The sequence below is a fragment of the Staurois parvus genome, unplaced genomic scaffold (genome assembly GCF_062004578.1).
Source record: "Staurois parvus isolate SC_StPar_1 unplaced genomic scaffold, SC_StPar_1.0 ptg000288l, whole genome shotgun sequence".
NCBI classification, from domain to species: domain Eukaryota; kingdom Metazoa; phylum Chordata; class Amphibia; order Anura; family Ranidae; genus Staurois; species Staurois parvus.
In genome coordinates, this window is record NW_028318084.1 from 2,664,348 (window position 1) to 2,685,246 (window position 20,899).

Here is a 20,899-nt window from a genome sequence, read left to right on the forward strand (position 1 = left end):
TCCAGCATTTGCCACACTCTTTGCTTCTGCATGAGAATCAAGGGGCTGATGATAGCCTCCTTCATAGCAGTCCTATTTGCCCATTTCCACTCAAGAACTACACAACTCAACATCCAGTCATCCTTGGGACAGATTGTTTCTGTCAGGAATGGACTTGCCAATAGTGGTGGGACTCACCTGCCTTGTGGGCTGCAGTACCAGGACTGGCCAGCGGGTGCTCTCAACAACCAGAAGTTCACTTCGGCAATTAGCCATCACCTGGGGCTGATTGCAGGTGGTGTATTTAAGGGATGGCCAGACCTGCAGTCTGTGCCTTGGTGTGTGTTTTTCCATGGGCCCCTGTATCTTGTAACCTTCATTCCTGTTTCTGCCCGACTTGTTGCCGACCCTGCCTGATCCTGACCTCTGCTGACTTCTCCTGTTTGATCCCTGGCTTGTAACCCCGACCATTCTCTGCCTGACCCCCTGTACCTACCTGTCCGTTAGTTGCTGTACCCGGCTCGTGACCTGACTACTCTCCGCCTGCTCCTCCTGTACCTACCTGCCCGATAGTTATCGACCCGGCCTGCCTGACTACGTTGTGCTCTATATGTGTATGTACCTGTGTATATATATCAGTTTAGGGTTGGGTTTGTTTCACCTTGTTGTATGTATTTGTGTTAGCTTGGGGTTTGGTGCACTGCGTTTATGTTTGTATTGTTAGTCTTAATAAATTGTCTTATTTATACCATATCTGAAGCCTGCGTTTCCCTGTGTCAGTCCACACACCTCTGGTCATACCCGGAGCCCTGACAGTTTTCAGTCTCTAGACAAACTGATTTGCCTGACACAAAGGTCCAGGTTGTCTCAGGAGTCCAGCTCTAATGTTGGGAAATCCCTCCTCACAATCTCTTGGGGGAATAGGGTTGCCACCTCATCCCTTTAAAAGCAAACCCATATTAATTACACAGGTTCTGTAGCTGATTAAGTTGGTAATTAAACTCACTTAGTGCCTTATCTGCATTAAAATAGCCTCAGAACCTGTGTAAATAGAATGTGTTCGGGTTTTAGGTTTTAAAGGGTTGAGATGACAACCCTATGGAGGAGCCACACAATGTCAGCCTAAAGGGCTAGAGAGGAGTCCTCAACTCCTTGTTGGTATAGGGAACTTGGTCACTGGAGGAATTGTTTCCCAATCAACATTTTGGACCCAAAAAATCCCCAGGCTCTTCTTGAATGGTCACAGAAGTTAATCGTTGCCTATAAAATTGTACAGAGATTGCCTCAGTGACTCTTGTCAATGTCCAAATGTGTCTAACACCAAACAGGCTGGTGCTTGGAGAGGTCTAAATAATAGTCAGGCTAGTTTCATTCTTATACCTGAGCAGGTTGCCTGGTCCAAAAGTAATGCAAAATAGCCGTTCCCACTGAAATGAGAGTAGTGTGGAGCAGGGGCTCTTCACTGGCTAGCGTTGGGTGGTTTTCTGGCCAATGCACAAATAGTCAACCTGTGATCACTGTGGAAGATCAAAATATCTAGCTGGTGCAGAAACAAGATAAAGTCCTTAATAGATTGGAATATGATTTTCTGGTGATTATACAGTAAATGCTCTGCAGTTGAGAAGAAAATCCTCTTCTATATTGGATCCAACAGCTCTGTGTTTAGCCAGGCTATATCTGGAAAGGTAATTGAAGAAATGTGTCTCATCAAAATCAATTCAATCTTTAACCAGGATGGCTTTCTTAGTGTCCTCTTTGAGATTCAATAATGCACCCTGCTCCATATTACTTTTATAGGTTTTTTTGATTCCCAAGGCTTTGTAAAGAAGTTCTGCTATGGGAGAGTTGCCCTGTAATATCAAAATAAGGTCCTGTGGCTATTGGGAGCCATCAGAGCCTGATGGTGTTTTGAGGGTCTGAGCAATTTGAAAAATATTGGCATTTCAGGGCTGTGACTCGTATCTGGGTTAATCTGTCAAACCCTCTTTAAGAATGCTAAGCTCTGCTTAATAAAAAGATTCTAAGCTGTGTACAATTCCAGTAATATTTAGATGGTAAGGAACGGATGTATTCCTGTAAGTTCCATGCTGCCCCTGAAGTGAAGTCCTGTGGTGAACCCCTTAATATACCTAGGGTGTAATGTAACACTGGTGTGCCCAGACTGCCATGATTGGAGGAGTTGCCAGAGGATTCAGAATCTATGTAGTTTCCCCGCTGAGTGGCTGTCAAGGAGGCAGAATAAAAGCCTTGTATGCGGCCACTACACTCTACAGTCTCAGCCAGGAGCGGACTGACCATTTGGAAGCTCGGGCACTCCCCGAGGGCAGTAGGGGGCCCCATGAGATGCCCCTGGTACCTTTTTCATAGGCTTTTTTGAGTTTGGGCAAGGACACGGGCCCCATGATCCCCTATTGCCCGGGGGCCCCATGGGTTGTCAGTCCGCCCCTGGTCTCAGCCCACTGAGATGCCATTCTTCTTGCATTTTTTTCTTACATTCTGAAGAAAGAAGGCGGTAGGACAGAGGTATATCACTAAGATCACACTTATGGATCAATGCAGTTTGAGAGCACATCTTCACCTGACCGTAAAGAAGCTGTGCCCCCCAACACACATACAATGTTTTTTTTTTTTTAATCTAGCAACAGATTCTCTGCATGAAATCACACAAAGTGGTTGGGCAGCACAGTGCTTAGCACTGCAACCTAGTAGCACTAGGGTCGTTGGTTTGAATCCCAACCATGGCACTACCTTTTGGAGTTTGCATGTTCTTTCTGTGCCAGTGTAGGTTTCCTCCAGGTACTCCTGGTTTCCTCCCACACTCCAAAGACATGCTAGTAGGTTAATTGGCTTCTGTCCAGGGGCGGACTGACAATTTATGGGGTCCCCGGGCAATAGGGGATCATGGGGCTCCTGTGTCCTTGCCCAAACTCAAAAAAGCCTATGAAAAAGGTACTTGTGTAAAAAGTGTTACATTACACCCTAGGCTCCTGTCCAGGGGCGGACTGACAACTCATGGGGCCCCCAGGCAATAGGGGATCATGGGGCCCCTGTGTCCTTGCCCAAACTCAAAAAAGCCTATGAAAAAGGTACCAGGGGCATCTAATGGGGCCCCCTACTGACCCTGGGCCCTCAGGCAGTGCCCAAGTTTCCAAATGGTCAGTCCGCCCCTGGTCCTGTCTAAATCGTCCGTAATATGTATCAATGTGAGTTAGGGACCTTAGATTGTACACTTTTTGAGGGTTAGGGAATGATATGAATGTACAATATATGTAAAGCACTGTGTGAATTGATGGCACTATATAAGTACCTGTAATAAATAAAAGTGGTCCTTATAAATAACATTTGCTTTTACTGCACGGATTTCTACATTACCTGTCCATTAGTGCACAGGGATATTTCTCATAGGTCCTCTGCTTCATGAAACCAACACTTACCCAGGCCATGGAGGTTTCAAAGGGTGTTCTGCAACTCTGTACTGATATCTTTAGAAAGGAGGTCCCTTCATCTAATAACAAAAATTACACTAGTCCTGTACTTGGGAAGTATCAGTACAGCAGAGGGACTGTACATGGGGTGATAACATTTTGGTACTTTTGTTGTATCAAACTAGTTGTGCAAAGCTGGCCATAGATGGAACAAAATTCGTCCAGTTCAGCAAACAAATTTCAATCCATCTATGGCTGGTCCTGTTCTTTCGAACTACAATGACACAGTAGGGAGAATTCCTGCATCCACCTCAAATGCATTGATGATGGTGAAATCTTTTTTTTTTTCTTGTTCAGCCTCCTGGTCATGTATTAGTAAAATGTATCATGTTAGTAAACTGGTTCCTGGCAAAATGTTTTTTTTTTTTTTTTTTTTTGAAGGCTATAGAAACCGGAAAAAGGAAAATGCACAATTGTGGTTTATTTCTCAATATTTATAAACCTCTTTTCCGAGCGCTCATCTTTAGCTGTAAGTATTATTTACCAAAAGCAGCTAAATTATTAACCTGCTTACAACATCATCTAAAATGACAAAAAAAAGTGTTATTTATACAATAAAGAAAACTAGCATTATTTATAAGAAGAAAAGTTGTAAAGAACTTCTTTTATATAATTTAGTTGAATATTTTTCATCCCAGATTATTTTTTATTCCAGTGTAAGGAAATGTGTTGTATTTTCTTCATTCTTCCTCTTTGATCAAAAGGTTTGTACTTCTGTGCTGCTTGTTCTGCCGCATTTTCCTCTGTTTTCTTGTGATAGCTAGGTAGACGTGGTGTTGTACAATAGGTGGGTCTTTTGAAATACCGTAGCTGTGGCTTCAGCACTGAAAAATAAACATGCTATTATATTCAGCCCAGGTGGGTATAGGAAGTATATTGCATTCATTACAAAACTGCAAATCCCACTCAGTACATTGTTCAGCCCCATACAGCCACATTGTATTTCAGCTCTCCATAGACTTTGACAGGCTGCAGACAGATGGGCTGGATGCTGCGCCTGGGCCTCTCTGGAGTATTAAATTGGCTGTAAAGCCTTAAAGTGTTACTAAACCCACAACAGTAAAATCATTCTGTATATCCAGTAAAGCATGCTTGTTATACTCACTACGGGTTATTCTTCCACATTGTGTAAAAAGGCTGTTTGATCCTGTCTTCTCTGATCCTCCCTATCTTCTACTGTCCATCTACAAATCTGCTGATAGTACGGAGCTCTAGGAGTCACTCAACACATGGTCAGTTTATTGTGTATGGCTAGAGAGTTTTATTTCTTTGGGAGGGTGCATGTGATCTGTCCAGGGACAATCATCACTGTCCAGGCAGAGGGTCAGGGGTTATGCAGCCTCATAGGACAGTCAGAGAATGCAAACTCCTCCTACAAGCTTTAACCAGTGCTCAGCTGGACACTTGGAAGTCACAAGACCTCTATATACTGCTGATGAGAGAAGGTATTTAGCAGTTTATATTTACTAAAATAATTGCATTTCCATGTTGTGTGTACTGTGAGAGACCAGATATAATGAATGCAGGGTCTTGGGTTTAGTATGCAGGGTCCTGGGTTTAGTATGCAGGGTCCAGGGTTTAGTATGCAGGGTCCAGGGTTTAGTATGCAGGGTCCAGGGTTTAGTATGCAGGGTCCAGGGTTTAGTATGCAGGGTCCAGGGTTTAGTATGCAGGGTCTTGGGTTTAGTAACAATTTAAGGTACCTTAGATTGTACGCCCCTTGAGGGTTAGGGACTGATACGAATGTTAATATATATATATACAGTATGTAAAAGCGCTGCGTAAATTGACGGCGCTATATAAGTACCTGTAATAAATAAAAATAAGGTTTTTTACCCTTATGCATTAAGGATAAAAAACCTGTGCCTAGGATCCCCCCAGCCCCCCACTTTAAACTTAACTGAGCCCCATTGTGATCCAGCTCTGTGCATGAGAGCAGCGTCTCTCCTTGCTCTGTCGCTCCTCACTGGGCAGATCAATAGCAGCGGGATCCATTAACTCCCTCTGCTGTCAATCAAACTCTGTGACGAGGCAGTAGGGGGGATGTACCGTGCACACTGTCTTTGTCTATGGAAGCAGGCAGCAGAGCGAGTGCCCCCCTAGGAAGCAGCTTTCTATGGCGAAGAAGCCAGGAAACCTGAGAAGAGGAAAATTGGGGCTGCTCTGTGAAAAATTATTGCACAAAGTAGGTAAGTATAACATGTTTATTATTTTAATTAAAAACAAAGCTTCATAACCACTTTAACTGCTTCCCGACTGCCCTATAGCAGAAATACTGCTACATCGTGGCACAGGTAAGCAAAATCACATGTATGTATGTATGTATGTGTATATATATATATATATATATATATATATATATATATATATATTTATGTATATGTGATTTTGCATTTCCCATGCCGCCATTTGCAGCTGCAGCTGTCAATGACCGGGTCCCGGACGGGGGAGAAAATCTGTTTGTAAACAAAATAGTTCTCCCTGCCGGTTCATACACACTAATTTGGATGGCTGTGCACAGCACAGCCATGCAAAGCACTGTGCTTGCAGTGAAGCACACGGACTCAGCACACAGTTAACCCTTTGCTTGCCCCTCATGTTAACCCCTTCCTGCTCAGTGCCATTAGTACAGTGTTAGTGCTTTTTTTTTTTAGCACTGATCACTATTGGTGTTCAATGGGGATGTCAGTGACACCAAGTCAGGTTCCCCCCCAGTGTCAGAATGCCTGCCGCAGTCCCGCTATAAGTCGCTGATTGCCGCCATTACTAGTAAAAATACAAAATCCCATTATCTATACCTCCATTTGTAAACACTATAACTTTCATGTAAACCAATTAATTTACACGGATTAGGATTTTTTTTTTTTTAGCAGACATGTAGAAGAATTCATTTTTGGCCTAAATTTGTGATGAAAATTAGATTTTTAAATATTTTTTACTGGACATGTTTAATAGCAAAAAGTAAAACCAATTTTTTTCTCAAAATTGTCAGTCTTTTTTTTTTTTTATAGCGCAAAATATAAAAACTGCACAGGCGTTCAAATACCACCATAAGAAAGCTCAATTTGTGGGGAAAAAAAAAAGATGGAAATTTCATTTGGGTGCAGCGATGCATGACCGCACAATTGTCAGTTAAAATAATGCAGCGCCGTAACGCAAAAAATGGCCTGGTCATGAAGGGGGGTAAATCCTCTGGAGGGCAAGTGGTAAAACACTGGGTATGGATGCACATGAGCTAACCACCCTGTGTGCAAGTAGCCTAATGCAGGCCATAGATGGGTCGAACATCGGACGATTTTTCGAACGATAAACGAAAAATCGGTCGTTCGTTTCGGCCGACGTTACCACCGAGTAAAAAAAAAAAAATCGGCCGACTAAATCCTAAAGCTCACCCCATAACTTCTGTCCCTTGCAGATCACTGCTCATGCGCCGATTTTTTTATCGTTAAAACGATCGGCCGATTTGCCCATCATTGCCGCGAAAATCGGCCGATGGACAAAATCGGCTGTTTTTTTTCCAACATAGCCGATTAAAAAAATGTGTCAAAATCACGAAAAACGGCCGACAAATTCACCCACTAACGATCCGAAAATCGGCCGATTATTCTTTCGGACTAATTTTCGGCCGATTTTCGACCCATCTATGGCCTGCATAAGGCATACATAGTTTAATTATTAAAGTTCTGGCCAGAATATCACGAAGCTCTGAAGGCAAAGCAATGCATAGTGGGAAACAAAGGATCTATAACTAGCTACAGCATGACCATGTGTATCTGATGTTAACATTCAATCCTTTAGCAGTTGAAGGAGTGGAGATTTGAAATGTTTCACAATGGCCCAAAGTTTTGCATTTACTTTGGAGAGGGAGGGGGTAGCACCCACGGGAGGGTTAAATAGTAGTGATGTAAGTTACTAGTCATTAGGCGTCTGTTAACTAAGTGACTCATTAATATACAGTACACACTAGTCCGACTTATTTGATACTGTAATACATCAAATTAAAAGAAACTCTTACCAGGCAATTTGAGCAGGTATGGGGAATCAACTGTGCGGGATGAATCAATGACCTTGTATCTTACATCTACAAACAGAAAAAAAATCAAATGACATTTAACAAGGAGATGATTAAGATAACATACGTATTTCTGTGATTTGAGTAAAAGAGAAAAACATACAAAAGTATTAATCTGATAAATATAGAGACTGTCTGCAGCTCTGGCAGGAAAATGACTCTGTGCTGCAGACTATTACACAGGCACAGAGAGCAGAGACTCTTATTGCATAGCATAAAGCAGCCAGTGGTAGGCCGCCTTCCAACCGCTAGGGATACACTGAAGATGTGAACTGCTAGAGTGTCAGGGCAGGAGCGGTGGAATGGACAGGCAGGCCTAATGGTAGGGTCACACACCGACTGACGACAACCACCACCCACAGGCCGGAGTCCCTCAGGGCGCGGAGTCTAAGCCCCAGGCTGCCTTTCACCAGGGCCCCTGATGGTGGGGATGGACTTGACGCAGTCAGGGATTAGGTCGCGTCCCCCGAGTAACCTCAGCTGCAGTAATGGCCGCCGCCAATGGCGTATAGCTGGTGGGAACCAGATGGGAAACGATGGCGTAGTCAGACAGGCTGGGTCGATACCAGCGGGACAGACCAAACAGGACGGTAGGCAAGAATACACAGGTCACGAGCCGGGTCAACAGATCAACAGCAAGGCTCTTACTTTCCATTTATCATACATCAGCATCAGAGGTTGGTCATCAGCTCTGAGGAAAGGGATTCGTCCCCGAAACGCGTCAGACATTTGACCGCACTGACAGTGAGAACACCTTGCCTGCCGTTGTGGCCATTGTCATTTTTCTATCCTTTTTAGATACATGCTTCATCTGTGAGTATGTTTTTATTATTCTTTCACTCCTACAATAAACCTTGGATAATGCACTAGGTGTGTGCGCCACCTGTTTTCTCTCTATCCAGTGGCTGATTTCCCCGTCTGAGGAGGGCTGCACCCCTGAAGCATTTCCTTTGGTTGTCGCTGTCCTGGTACCCTTGGCTTCCCTTTTGGCTGTGCATATCCTGAGGCGCTGGAGAGTACATACGATATCCGGTTCAGCAACAGGAGGTCAGATAAAGGGATAAGGCTGAGAATAGTCTTAGTCAAAGCCGAGTCGGTTTCCAGGAGAGCCACGAGAGTAGAACAAGAGCTTGCTGCAACACAATCATACAGGACACGAATGAAAAGAGCACATGCAGACAACAGGCTTAAATGTGATCAACCACACCCCTCTGGGGGATGGACCGCAGAGGCCTGAAAGCATAAAAGGCTCCCACCATGCTTTGCAGAAACCTAAAATGGATGCCAGCACATGGAGCAGCCTAACCTCTGGGGAAAGGTAGGACCTTGACATAGAGACTGTGAGGACCAGTGTGAAGGACTGTGGGAGATGCAGTCCCCAAGGAGACCTGACCTGTACTACAGAACTTCAACTCCTAGAAGCACTGTGCTGGAGAGGAGGAGGGGGCTGCACTTTTCCCAAGCTGAAGGAAGAATGCATAGACATCTTGCAAAGAAGCTATGAGGGGACCGCTGCACCTGCATGAAAGAGGGATAGTGGTGGCCATTCCAGAACATTGGAGTACTTCCTTAATGCTGGATAAGCCTTCTGCCTGAGTGATGAACTGGACACTGAGGACAATGACCGGGGTACACATTGCCAGTTAGTACAAGGAGATTCCTCTGCTGACACAGAGCGGTGAGAAGCCTTCCCAACCCTTCATAACACCTTGATAAAGAGGGACAGCGTTGTCTGTAAGGAATACAGTGGCAATACCTGAACCAATTCTTAAAGGACACTATAAATAAAATAACTCTGTGCCAAAGGTGTAATAAACTATCCAGCTGCAGTCACTATGCTCTCTGTTGAGTGTTCAAAACAATTGTGTGTGACCGCGCTTTAAATATCAAGTGTTAAAAAACCTAAAACGGGACGCATGCGCGGTGACTCCCAAGATGGGTGCTTAGGCCGAGAGCTCTGTCCCACTCTGGCCGGTTCTGCCCTGCCACGGCCACTATACTGAGTGCTACCCCCCCTAGACAGCACATCAGTAATGGCAATCTTTCATGCCCTGTGAAATGGGCGGAGAACCCTTTCCCATTAGCTTGGGGCCTGGAGACCAGGTCTCCCAAGAAAACGGCCGCATCACAAGCCCTGGAGGATGCAGCGGGAGAAAACTCCATAGCTGATGACAACTCCCTATTGCAATCCATGCACATCCCCAAGGGGCTGCAAATGAGTACTCCTCCTTTCTCTGTACCATCTCTAGCCTCCACTTAATCTCTTCTGGAACTCACATTTGGCACCCATCACCGTTTATCATTACCAGGGGCGCCATCCAGCCTTAATACCCTGGTGGCAGCACCACAATTCCCCGCAGGGCACTATATGGACACAACTCTCATGTTTAATAAGTTCTTAGAGCTTTTAGGCCAGAGCCTCTCCCACACAGCAGCACAGATTACCACTGATATCAGAGCAGATTAACAAAACCTAGGCTGTCGTATTTAAGCATTTGAACAGAAACTGGACCTAACGGTCTCTTGGGCCAATCAAAATACCTCATGCATACAGGAGCTGCAGGAACAACTAGAAGGGTCATGCATACAGGAGCTGCAGGAACAACTAGAAGGGGCTCTAGCCAAAATTGATGATCTTGAAAACAGGTCTAGTCGATACAGCCTTGGGATCAGAGGCCTCCTAGAATCCTTTAAGGATGTGCAATCCACGGTCCGCGCTTTCATCAAGGATCTCTTTCCAGATATCTGTGAGCACAGACTGGAACTGGACAGGGCCCACAGAGCCTTACAGCCTCCCCAGAGACTTAGTGGTAAAGCCACATATTTTCTCAGTGAAGGAAGAAATTATGAAGCTGTCACTCTGCTGACTGCTTATCAATCCAGGGACATCTCATTCAGATCTTTGCTGGTATATCTCCTACTACTATTCAAAAGAGGAGATCTCTGAAATCTCTCCTGTTGGTGTTGTCACAAAAGCGATTGTATACTGGTGGGCCTTTCCATTCCGCCTCCACTTTCAGGCTTGAAACAAGCAATACTAATTTTCTTCTTTTCAGGACGGCGAATCAATGTTCTTTCACCTGACCATATTCTTGCAGGCCCCACCTAGCTCTCCATCCCACAAGAGTGCAAGAGCCTCCAAAAGGCCCGCTAACTCCTGTCTGACAAAAGTTGCAAACTAAGAAATCCAGGGACTCTCATCCTCCTTGCTCATGGAGATCCCTTTATGACATCATACCTGCGGGGCCATTATGCTTGTTTTCCGACTCCTGAAACACCCATTGTCTGTTTGATCTCCATTACTAGGAGATTCCCTTTGGTACCTACTACGTTTTAGCGGAAGCTGAACTGAGCCATCTTTTGAGAACTGAACGGTTTATTTTATTTTCTTGCACTAGATCATATTTATGCCATTCTAGTTGCACAGGTTGGAGTGTTTATCTATGCAGCTGTTACAGTTTTTATAGTCTCTGATGTTAGTCCTATATTTCTTTTTTATTGCCTTAGGAAGCTTTGTAAGCCATGAGACAGGCGGAGCGGTGGACACAAGGCCAATATTGGGGAAAAGACAAAGTGTGTCCAGAGTAGCGTTTACGCAGGCAGAGCAGAGTAGGACTGGCCATAGAGGGATTACTTTTAAGCAGTTGGCCAGCTTAAACATGTATTGCATGTGCATACCCCTCATGAATACGTGCTCGTGCACGAAACGCGTAGAGAAGGAGCCATATGCGGTGACGTCACTCTGCTGCCGAGACCACGAGGAGGTCCGGCGGCCATCTTTTGTACATGGTCAGTGCTCCTTTTTATGCTGCATGTATTATGATACCTACCCTAAATAAACATTTTTGGTTACTTAAATACTACACTATGGGCATTCTTTTTGGCTCCTTGTGAGCCAATACCTTCCTAAAGCCCATACCCGGAGGACGCTAGCTGTGTGACAGAGTACCAGGGAGGAAGGAGATCCTTTGAACCTGACCAGGCTGACTACCTTTTAAAGGGGACCTCTGGCTGTATTTTATATACCATGCGCTTCATGATCTTTCTTCTGGTGAGTGTGCATTTTTAACATCTGACACATCACCTGGGCGGTTGTGAAGCACAGATCACCCACCTGAAGATACCTTTGATCACAATAAGCACGTTTGATCCATTATTTGGACTATTCAAATATTTTGCACTTTGATTAGTGGTTTATGAGATATATTTATTTGTCACGTGCACAGCACTTTTTTACATATATATGCATTACTAATTTGTCACGTATTTGGACAATCGGATCAGTTTTATATGTTTTATGTTTTAAGCGCTGCACCTTTTATTGGATTATATGTTGTGAGGTTTTTTGGTTGCCTTTGGTGTATCAGCAGCTAATTTGTATTGGCGCTCGCTCATTTCCATTTTACCATGTATTGCAATACGTGTGCACTAAATATCCCTAATTTTTATTGCAAAGTTTGCTGGGAAGGGTATATACCAGTGTTCAGAGGGTTCCTTCAGAATTTCCAGTGTTAATATGTGGTTGCACCCCTTTAGCACCTGATAGGTAAATGCATGTGTTGGGATTTGAGCACACGTATATCTTGTTTGTTTTATTGTGGGGCAGTAGCCAGACCTAAACCTAGTAGCTCTCCCCCATTTTGTCTTTTCCCCAATATTGGCATTGTCCACAGTAGCATTTACGTATGCAGAGCAGAGTAGGACCGGCCATAGAGGGATTACTTCGACGCAGTTGGCCAGCTTAAACATGTATTGCAATATGTGTGAACTAAATGTCCCGAACTTTTATTGCAAAATTTGCTGGAAAGGGTACATACCAGTGTGCAGGGGGTTTCTTCAGCAGAATTCTCTATTTATCAATAGTGTCTCCCTACTCTCCCCACCATGGCTACTTATGATTGCCACCCATAATACCCAAAGCTTGAATTCACCTCTGAAGAGGCGTAAAGCCTTTCAGTACTATCACTCCCAAAAAATGTATGTTCTTCTCTTACAGGAGATACATTTTTCTAGAAGTTACAACCCATCATTTATCCACTCTAAATATCCAAACTTTTATGTGGCCATTGCAGAGTGTAAGACTAAAGGAGTGGCCATTCTATTTTCCAAAAGGGTTTCCTTCACCCCCACACTAGAAATTAGAGACCTGGAGGGCTGTTATCTACTCCTTAAAAGCACCTTAGATACATTGTGTCCTTTTTTTTTTTTTGTTATCTTGCTATGCCGTGAACCAGGGTCAAGCCCGTTTTTTTTTTTTTCTTTTTTTCACCTTGATGCTACGAGCCCTATCTCCCCATATTGAGAGGACCATTGTCGTGGGCTGGACTTGAACATACCTTTTTAGATCTGGACAAGTCACAGCCTTCTGTCCCCCCTTTTAACTATTTGATGCCCGGCCTATGGCCAAATGGCGTCCGCAAAAATAGTGAAAATATTTTTTTTTTATTTTTTCATTTTCCGGAAAATTATGACAAAAAAAATACAACTTCAAAAAACTCGCCATGCCTCTTATGAAGTACGTTGGACTGTCTACTTTGCAAAAAGTGGTCATTTGGGGGATATCTGTCCTGTCCTGACATTTGGGGGATATCTGTCCTGTTCTGACATTTGGGGGATATCTGTACCGTCCTGACATTTGGGGGATATCTGTACCGTCCTGACATTTGGGGGATATCTGTACCGTCCTGACATTTGGGGGATATCTGTACTGTTCTGACATTCTTGGACCTCAAGAAATTAGATTGGCTGTCAGTACTTCAGGATTGATCAATATTCAGATCTATACCATAGTTTGTGAACTCTATAACTTTCCTACAAACTAAAAAAATACATCCTAATTTTGGTTATTTTCACCAAAAACATGTAGCAGAATACATCTCTGCCTAAATTTATGAAGAACAATTATTTATTTGCAAACTTTTTTAACAGAAACAAAGAAAAACGTGGGTTTTTTTCAAAATTTTTGGTTTTTTTTGTTAATTTAGCATAAATAAAAACCCCAGCGGTGATTAAATACCACCAAAAGAAAGCTCTAGTTGTGTGAAGAAAATGATAAAATTTTAGTTTGGGTACAATGTTGTATGACCGCGCAATTGTCATTCAAAGTGTGAGAGCGCTGAAACCTGAAAACTGGCCTGGGCAGGAAGGGGTAAAATTGCCCGGTATTGAATTGGTTAAAGAGACCCCCTAAATGAAGCTTGACTATCACCAAGCTACTTCACTCTCAGGGTCTCATAGATATTTGGTGTGAACTACACCCCACCTCCAGGGATTACACCCACTTTTCCTGTCCACATAAGACCTTTGGCAGGATTGGCCATATCTTTACCCAAGCCTCTACGATCTCTTTAATTCCAAAAGCTTTTATTAGGGACACGGTGTGGTTCGATCATTCTCCGGTGCAGATTGTTTTGTACCAATCTGCAGGCCCTCGAGGCCCACGCCAATTGGAGACTTAATGAAACCTTGCTTAGTGATCCCGTGAAGAAGGTGGAGATTAAAGGGACCTTACGGGAATATTTTCTTTTGAATGATGTCAATGGGACGTCCCCGGAGACCCTATGGACAGCACACAAAGTTGTCATTCGAGGACGGCTGATCAAGTGGATTGGCTTAGACTGGAGGGAGAATTTAAACACATTCTCCAGGGTCTCTCCTTTTAAATTGGAACTACCAAGATTTTATTCTCCAAAGGAGAGACCCTGGAAAATAAAATGGTTCTGGTTTAAATTTTTTATGTCACACAATATTAGCGCAATGGCTTATCAAGCGCAAATTTTCATTGAAAATACACTAAAATTATTTCTATTGCACACAATATATTACCCATTTTTTTTGTCAAGTACAAAATATGAGGTTGTGCTGAGTAAATTGGTTTGTGTACAGAAGCACATTGGATAAATCTAATAATGCATATATCTTATACAGTAAACAGGTAAGTTAATAACTCCACAAATACATATAAATAAGAAAATTAATCAAAACATGAAATAAAAAAATTCCATAAAGAAATGTGTTCAGTGAGTAGATGCAATATTTCATGCGTGAATTCCACGTCAGAAGTGTCTCTGCCACCACACAGACACACCAAGGTGTTGATTCAGCAAGATACTGTATCTGTCAAAACAGACATACAGTGGGGCAAAAAAGTATTTAGTCAGCCACCAATTGTGCAAGTTCTCCCACTTAAAAAGATGAGAGAGGCCTGTAATTGGCATCATAAGGAGACCTCAACTATGAGAGACAAAATGAGAAAACAAATCCAGACAATCACATTGGCTGATCTGGAAAGAATTTATTTGCAAATTATGGTGGAAAATAAGTATTTGGTCAATATCAAAAGTTCATCTCAATACTTTGTTATATATCCTTTGTTGGCAATGACAGAGGTCAGATGTTTCCTGGAAGTCTTCACAAGGTTGGCACACACTGTTGCTGGTATGTTGGCCCATCCTCCATGCAGATCTCCTCTAGAGCAGTGATGTTTGGGGCTGTCGCTGGGCAACACGGACTTTCAACTCCCTCCAAAGGTTTTCTATGGGGTTGAGATCTGGAGACTGGCTAGGCCACTCCAGGACCTTGAAATGCTTCTTACGAAGCCACTCCTTCGTTGCCCGGGCGGTATGTTTGGGGTCATTGTCATGTTGGAAGACCCAGCCATGTTTCATCTTCAATGCCCTTGCTGATGGAAGGAGGTTTGCACTCAAAATCTCACGATACATGGCCCCATTCATTCTGTCCTGTACATGGATCAGTCGTCCTGGTCCCTTTGCGGAGAAACAGCCCCAAAGCATGATGTTGCCACCCCCATGCTTCACAGTAGGTATGGTGTTCTTTGGATGCAACTCAGCATTCTCTCTCCTCCAAACACGACGAGTTGTGTTTCTACCAAACAGTTCTATTTTGGTTTCATCTGACCATATGACATTCTCCCAATCCTCTTCTGGATCATCCAAATGCTCTCTAGCAAACCTTATACGGGCCCAGACATGTACTGGATTAAGCAGGGGGACTCATCTGGCACTGCAGGATCTGAGTCCCTGGCGGCGTAGTGTGTTACTGATGGTAGCCTTTGTTACGTTGGTCCCAGCTCTCTGCAGGTCATTCACTAGGTCCCCCCGTGTGGTCCTGGGATTTTTGCTCACCGTTCTTGTGATCATTTTGACCCCACGGGGTGAGATCTTGCGTGGAGCCCCAGATCGGGGGAGATTATCAGTGGTCTTGTATGTCTTCCATTTTCTAATTATTGCTCCCACAGTTGATTTGTTCACACCAAGCTGCTTGCCTATTGCAGATTCAGTCTTCCCAGCCTGGTACAGGTCTACAATTTTGTTTCTGGTGTCCTTCGACAGCTCTTTGGTCTTCACCATAGTGGAGTTTGGAGTGTGACTGTTTGAGGTTGTGGACAGGTGTCTTTTATACTGATAACAAGTTCAAACAGGTGCCATTGATACAGGTAATGAGTGCAGGACAGAGGAGCCTCTTAAAGAAGAAGGTGCAGGTCTGTGAGAGCCAGAAATCTTGCTTGTTTGTAGGTGACCAAATACTTATTTTCCAGCATAATTTGCAAATAAATTCTTTCCAGATCAGCCAATGTGATTGTCTGGATTTGTTTTCTCATTTTGTCTCTCATAGTTGAGGTCTACCTATGATGCCAATTACAGGCCTCCCTCATCTTTGTAAGTGGGAGAACTTGCACAATTGGTGGCGGACTAAGTACTTTTTTGCCCCACTGTATTTCAGCTGTGTTCAGTTTCAGCAAAAATACATTTTAGCCAAGGGCATCAATAACCTGCATCACAAATACGACTATTTAAAAATGTTGCTATGACCCAGAATAATTAAAAGTGTCTATTCATTATAGTCAGGATTACTAGTTCTTATCATGAGGAATACACTAGTGAAGTGTGGCATTATTGTTTGGTTTTGTAATGAATGAAGTAGATATTCTGGTGCATTAAGTTTTTGGTTTCTTTCAGACAGGTGGTAAACTTACTGCTCTCTGAATAGTGGTCCGCAGTGGTGATATACAGTAGTGGCGGCTGACTGGTGGCGCCAGTAGTGTCTACTAAACACCTTACTTTTTTTTTTTTTTTTAGTTGCTGAATGACATTGGTTGCACTCATGAATGCAGTATCATCCCATTGAGCTCAGTGGATTCCTACATAAAAAATGTGAGTTGTGCCACACATGTTTACATATCACTGTTGAGACTGAAGTGAGAGCAATAATTCTAGCGTCATTATTCAGGATTAACTCTAAACTGATGTAACCCATTGAAGTTCTAATACTTGCAATATAATATATGCGTCCCTTAGGCCAAAATCGGTGTTAGACCGGCTAGAGAACAGCGATAGTAAATTAGAACCACTTGCAGAATTGAGTGATAATGATTCGTGGGGAAATTCGTCATCAGACACTGAAAACGATAGATGGCCAAGTTCGCACATCACTGAGCAAAGTTGCAATATTTCAAATTTCATTGTTTTTAGTTTGATTATATTATTGAATTCAATGTATTATTATATTTTTTATGATTATTTATTAAATTATAATTTATGATTTCGTGTTTCAAATTTTATCCTACCCGGGATGTTTACTAGACTCTTGTTCGGACAGATTTCAGTGAGTTATTCCTAAAAATTACAGGCCTACAATATAAAATGGCAAATTTCCATGCAAAATAATATTACCGTTTTCAGCACCAAAAATCTGAAATAATCATACCGCCAGGGAGGTTAAAACCAAATCCTGGCATTCCACTATAAGTATCCTTTTGTCCCACATTGCCGATGTTGTAGCCACGCTGGAAAGTGACCTTTGGGAACCAATTTCAGTATCTCTACATGGACCTGTCTGCATGCTCTATGGAGAGTTCACAGTTCCATATAATCCGCAGGCCTTAATTCACCTTTTTTATTTTCCATTGTGATATATAGAATATTTCCATTACTTCTTATGTTTCTTTGTTACTCGTAGTTTACGCTTTTGGATGAGTTCATGTATATGTCAAAGGATATCTTGTATGGGTTTTGCTTGCAGCTCAATACATCTAGTGTAAAATAACCCTTTCTCAGTGCTGTGATATAATTTTGATTCGAGTTTCAGTATGATGATGTAGTGCGATGATACAGTGCAACTTGAATATTAAATTGGGACAAAATCACACTGGCGTTGCACCAAAGTAGTTCAGAAACCTTTTCCAAAATCGCACCGTGCTGAGTTGCATTGATGTGAATGGGGCACCATTGAAAACAAACTGATTTCAATTGTCATGCGAATCTATGCAACTCAAGTCACATCTGAACTCGCACTAGTGTGAACCAGGCCTTACATAGCCCATGTCATGCCTTTTTAGCATCCTGTTTTTTTTTGTTTTTTTTTGTTTTCCTTCCAATTATTTCTACTGTGTGTATTGATAAGTGTTTGATCGCCATCTAGTGGCCAGTTTGCATTACTTTTATTATTCTAATCTGAAGGAGCAATGTTAAGATTGCCATACATTACACAATTTTCTTCTTCAATTTTCTTCAACTATTTAGCGCATGGGCCTGCCTGATTGCATACAAATTGAGAGTGCTTAGGATTGAACTCCTATTATATGGTTTTGGTAAATCTAAAGGAACATTGTATAATGTATGGCCAGCTTTAGAGCTGAAATGTGTATCTTTTTTGGTAAAAATGTAGAGCTATGTTAGTGTTGCACTCACAATCTGAAATCTAGACATTTGGACAATAGCGTCTACCTATTGGCTACTAAAATTCCAGTGTGTATATACCGCTATAACTTAAGCCAATTAATTTACACATATAGGGATTTTTTTTTTAGCAAAGACACGGAGCAGAATACATTTTGGCCTAAATTTATGATGAAATTTGATTTTTGATATTTTTTTTACTGGGCACGATTTATGGTAAAAAGTCAAAAATATTGGGGTTTTTTTTGTTTTCAAAATTGTTGGATAAAAAATAGAAACCTCAGAGGCAATCAAATACCACCCAAAGAAAGCTCCATTTGTGGGAAATAAAAGACATAAGTTTAATTTGGGTGCAGCGTTGCACGACCTTACAATTGTGGGTTAAAGTAACGCAGTGTCAAAATGCAAAAAATGGCCTGGTCAGGAAGGGGGGTAAATCCTCTGGAGGGCAAGTAGTTTAACCACCTCCCGCCCGCCATATAGTCCAATGATGGGTGCAAGGTGGTTCTCTCGTTCTGATAGGATGTCATATGACGTCCTTCCATTCTCACCACGAATGCGTGGCTCAGGGAGCGCGCAACGCGGAGATCGCCGGTGCGCTGCGTCCCTTGGACACAGCGGATCACGGAAAGAGCCGGCTCGGTCATGTGATCAGCTGTGTCCAATGTGTCCAATCACAGCTGATCACATGTAAACACGGAAATGCCAGTTATCTGCATTTGTCTCCTCACGAGTTGTCACGCTGACAGAGGAGAGGAGAGCCGGTAATCGGCTTTCTGCGGAGGGGACATGTACACTAATCATCAGGGCACTGATGATCAGTGTGCCCTGATGATCAGTGTGGCCCCAGAAGTGCCACCTGTCAGTGCTCATCAGTGCCAGTGCCCATCAGTGCCACATCAATGCCACATATCAGTGCCCATCTGAGCTGCCTTTCAATGTCACCCGTCAGTGCCGCCTATCAGTGCCAGTCAGTGCTGCCTTTCAGTGCCCATCAGTGATGCCTGTCAATGCCCTTCAGTGCAACCTACCAGTGCCTCCTCATCAGTGCCACCTATCAGTGTCCATCAGTGCAACCTACCAGTGCCTCCTCATCAGTGCCCATCAGTGCAGCCTCATTAGCGCACATCAGTGAAGGAGAAAAATCACTTATTTACAAAATTGTATAACAAAAACTAAGAAAAAACGTTTTGTTTTCAAAATTTTCAGTGGTTTTTGGTTTCTGGTGCATCAGAATTAGAATTTGTGTGTCTTGACAACAAGTAATAATCTCTGTGAAATCATACACATTCATTAGAATAGCAAATAAAAAGTATATGTGCAAATGCTGAGTACTGTGAAACCATACAGATACATTAAGAGGTATGTATTTCTTTTTAAAAATAAAGATGTATGTGAGCGCTCTAAAGATCTAAACAAAGAATAGCAGCAGCTGTACACTAAGGTAACCAAATAAAACCCTTTAAAAAGGGAATATGATAAAGTGCAAGGATAATATGGTAAATGATTGATAAAACATAATATATGATAAGTAGTTCGTAAAAGTGATATAAATGTGCCAATATAGTCCTGATAGCTTTGATTGGTGGTTGTGCTTTCGTAAACAGAAGAAATGCACACTCACCAGACGCGCAGTAATTATGCGCGTTTATATAATATATCCAGGTGTCATCCAATAGGGTCATCAGGGCCAGGTCAGATGTAGAAATTGCTCCCTTTCAGGATGGATGGATCCCAGGGCTTTAAAGGGTGATCCAGGGGGGGTCCAGAGCTTCCCTTAAGGGATGGATGGGTGCAGCTCACAAGAGTTAACAGGCGGCTCCCTCTCTGGAGACTTGGGACTGGTACTGGGCGTCTAGGAGATCAGTACTCCACAAAGGAGTCAAGATAAAAAGATGCCCATAGTGTAGTATATTAATTTTTATCTCTGGATGCATCTTTTTACCCCTAATAAACAATCAAGTGACGGAGACCGGACTAACTGTCCACGAGTAAAGATGGCCGCCGGAGCTCCACGATGCTCCAACGGCATGACTTCAAGGCGTAATTGGCTCCTCCTTACGTGTTTCGTGCACCAGCACGTCTTCAGAGGGGACTGCCAATCCCGCCGTGTCAACTTTGCTCCCAGCACACCTCACTACCTCCTACACACAGCCGCCATCTCTTCCTCTTTTTTTTATTAATCATACTTACCTAGGTGGATGCAGCATCTGTCCCTGATGGTTCTAAGGGTGAGAACTCAGCAATCACATTACCGTTGTTCACTGAGTTCTCACAGCCGCTCTGAGCTCTGTGTCTCCCCCCCGCACTCACTGGAGTGCTGGGCTGAGGAGGGGAAGGGAGCGGCAGGCTCAGTGCTTCAGTGGATTGCTGAGAGGCTGAGCCAGATGCCGCTCCAGACTCTGGGGTGGATCCCGACTTTAAAGTCAGGATCTTTCCCCAGCCTGGACCGGCTAAGGACATCAGCTGACAGCAGGCTTCAGCCCACTGTCAGCTGAAAACGGGTCACAGGAATCCAGAATGCACTGCACTCCGGTCACCCACAGGAGAAGTATAGCCAAAGCTTTTTTTTTTTTTTGGCTGTACTTCTCCTTAAAGTAATAGACACTCAATATAAATCATCTATAAATCATCTACTCATGTAAAGAAATACATGAAAACCCCCT

General features: G+C 43.1%; 2 protein-coding genes across 2 annotated transcripts in view; one reads left to right on the forward strand and one right to left on the reverse strand.

The window, feature by feature from the left end:
* LOC149458310 (uncharacterized) overlaps positions 1-20,899 on the forward strand; it is a 234,061-nt gene that overhangs the window by 118,518 nt on the left and 94,644 nt on the right. Inside the window, exon 2 of the transcript XR_016313473.1 lies at positions 16,635-16,709. The gene's annotated coding sequence lies outside the window, so the exon portion shown is untranslated. The remainder of the gene's footprint in view (positions 1-16,634; positions 16,710-20,899) is intronic.
* LOC149458313 (dual specificity calcium/calmodulin-dependent 3',5'-cyclic nucleotide phosphodiesterase 1C-like) overlaps positions 3,868-20,899 on the reverse strand; it is a 298,681-nt gene continuing 281,649 nt past the window's right edge. The window contains exons 14-15 of the mRNA XM_089682402.1: positions 7,480-7,545; positions 3,868-4,288 (exon numbers count right to left, since the gene is read on the reverse strand). Of these exons, the coding sequence (XP_089538528.1) occupies positions 4,104-4,288; positions 7,480-7,545 (251 nt within the window). The 3' untranslated portion in view covers positions 3,868-4,103. The remainder of the gene's footprint in view (positions 4,289-7,479; positions 7,546-20,899) is intronic.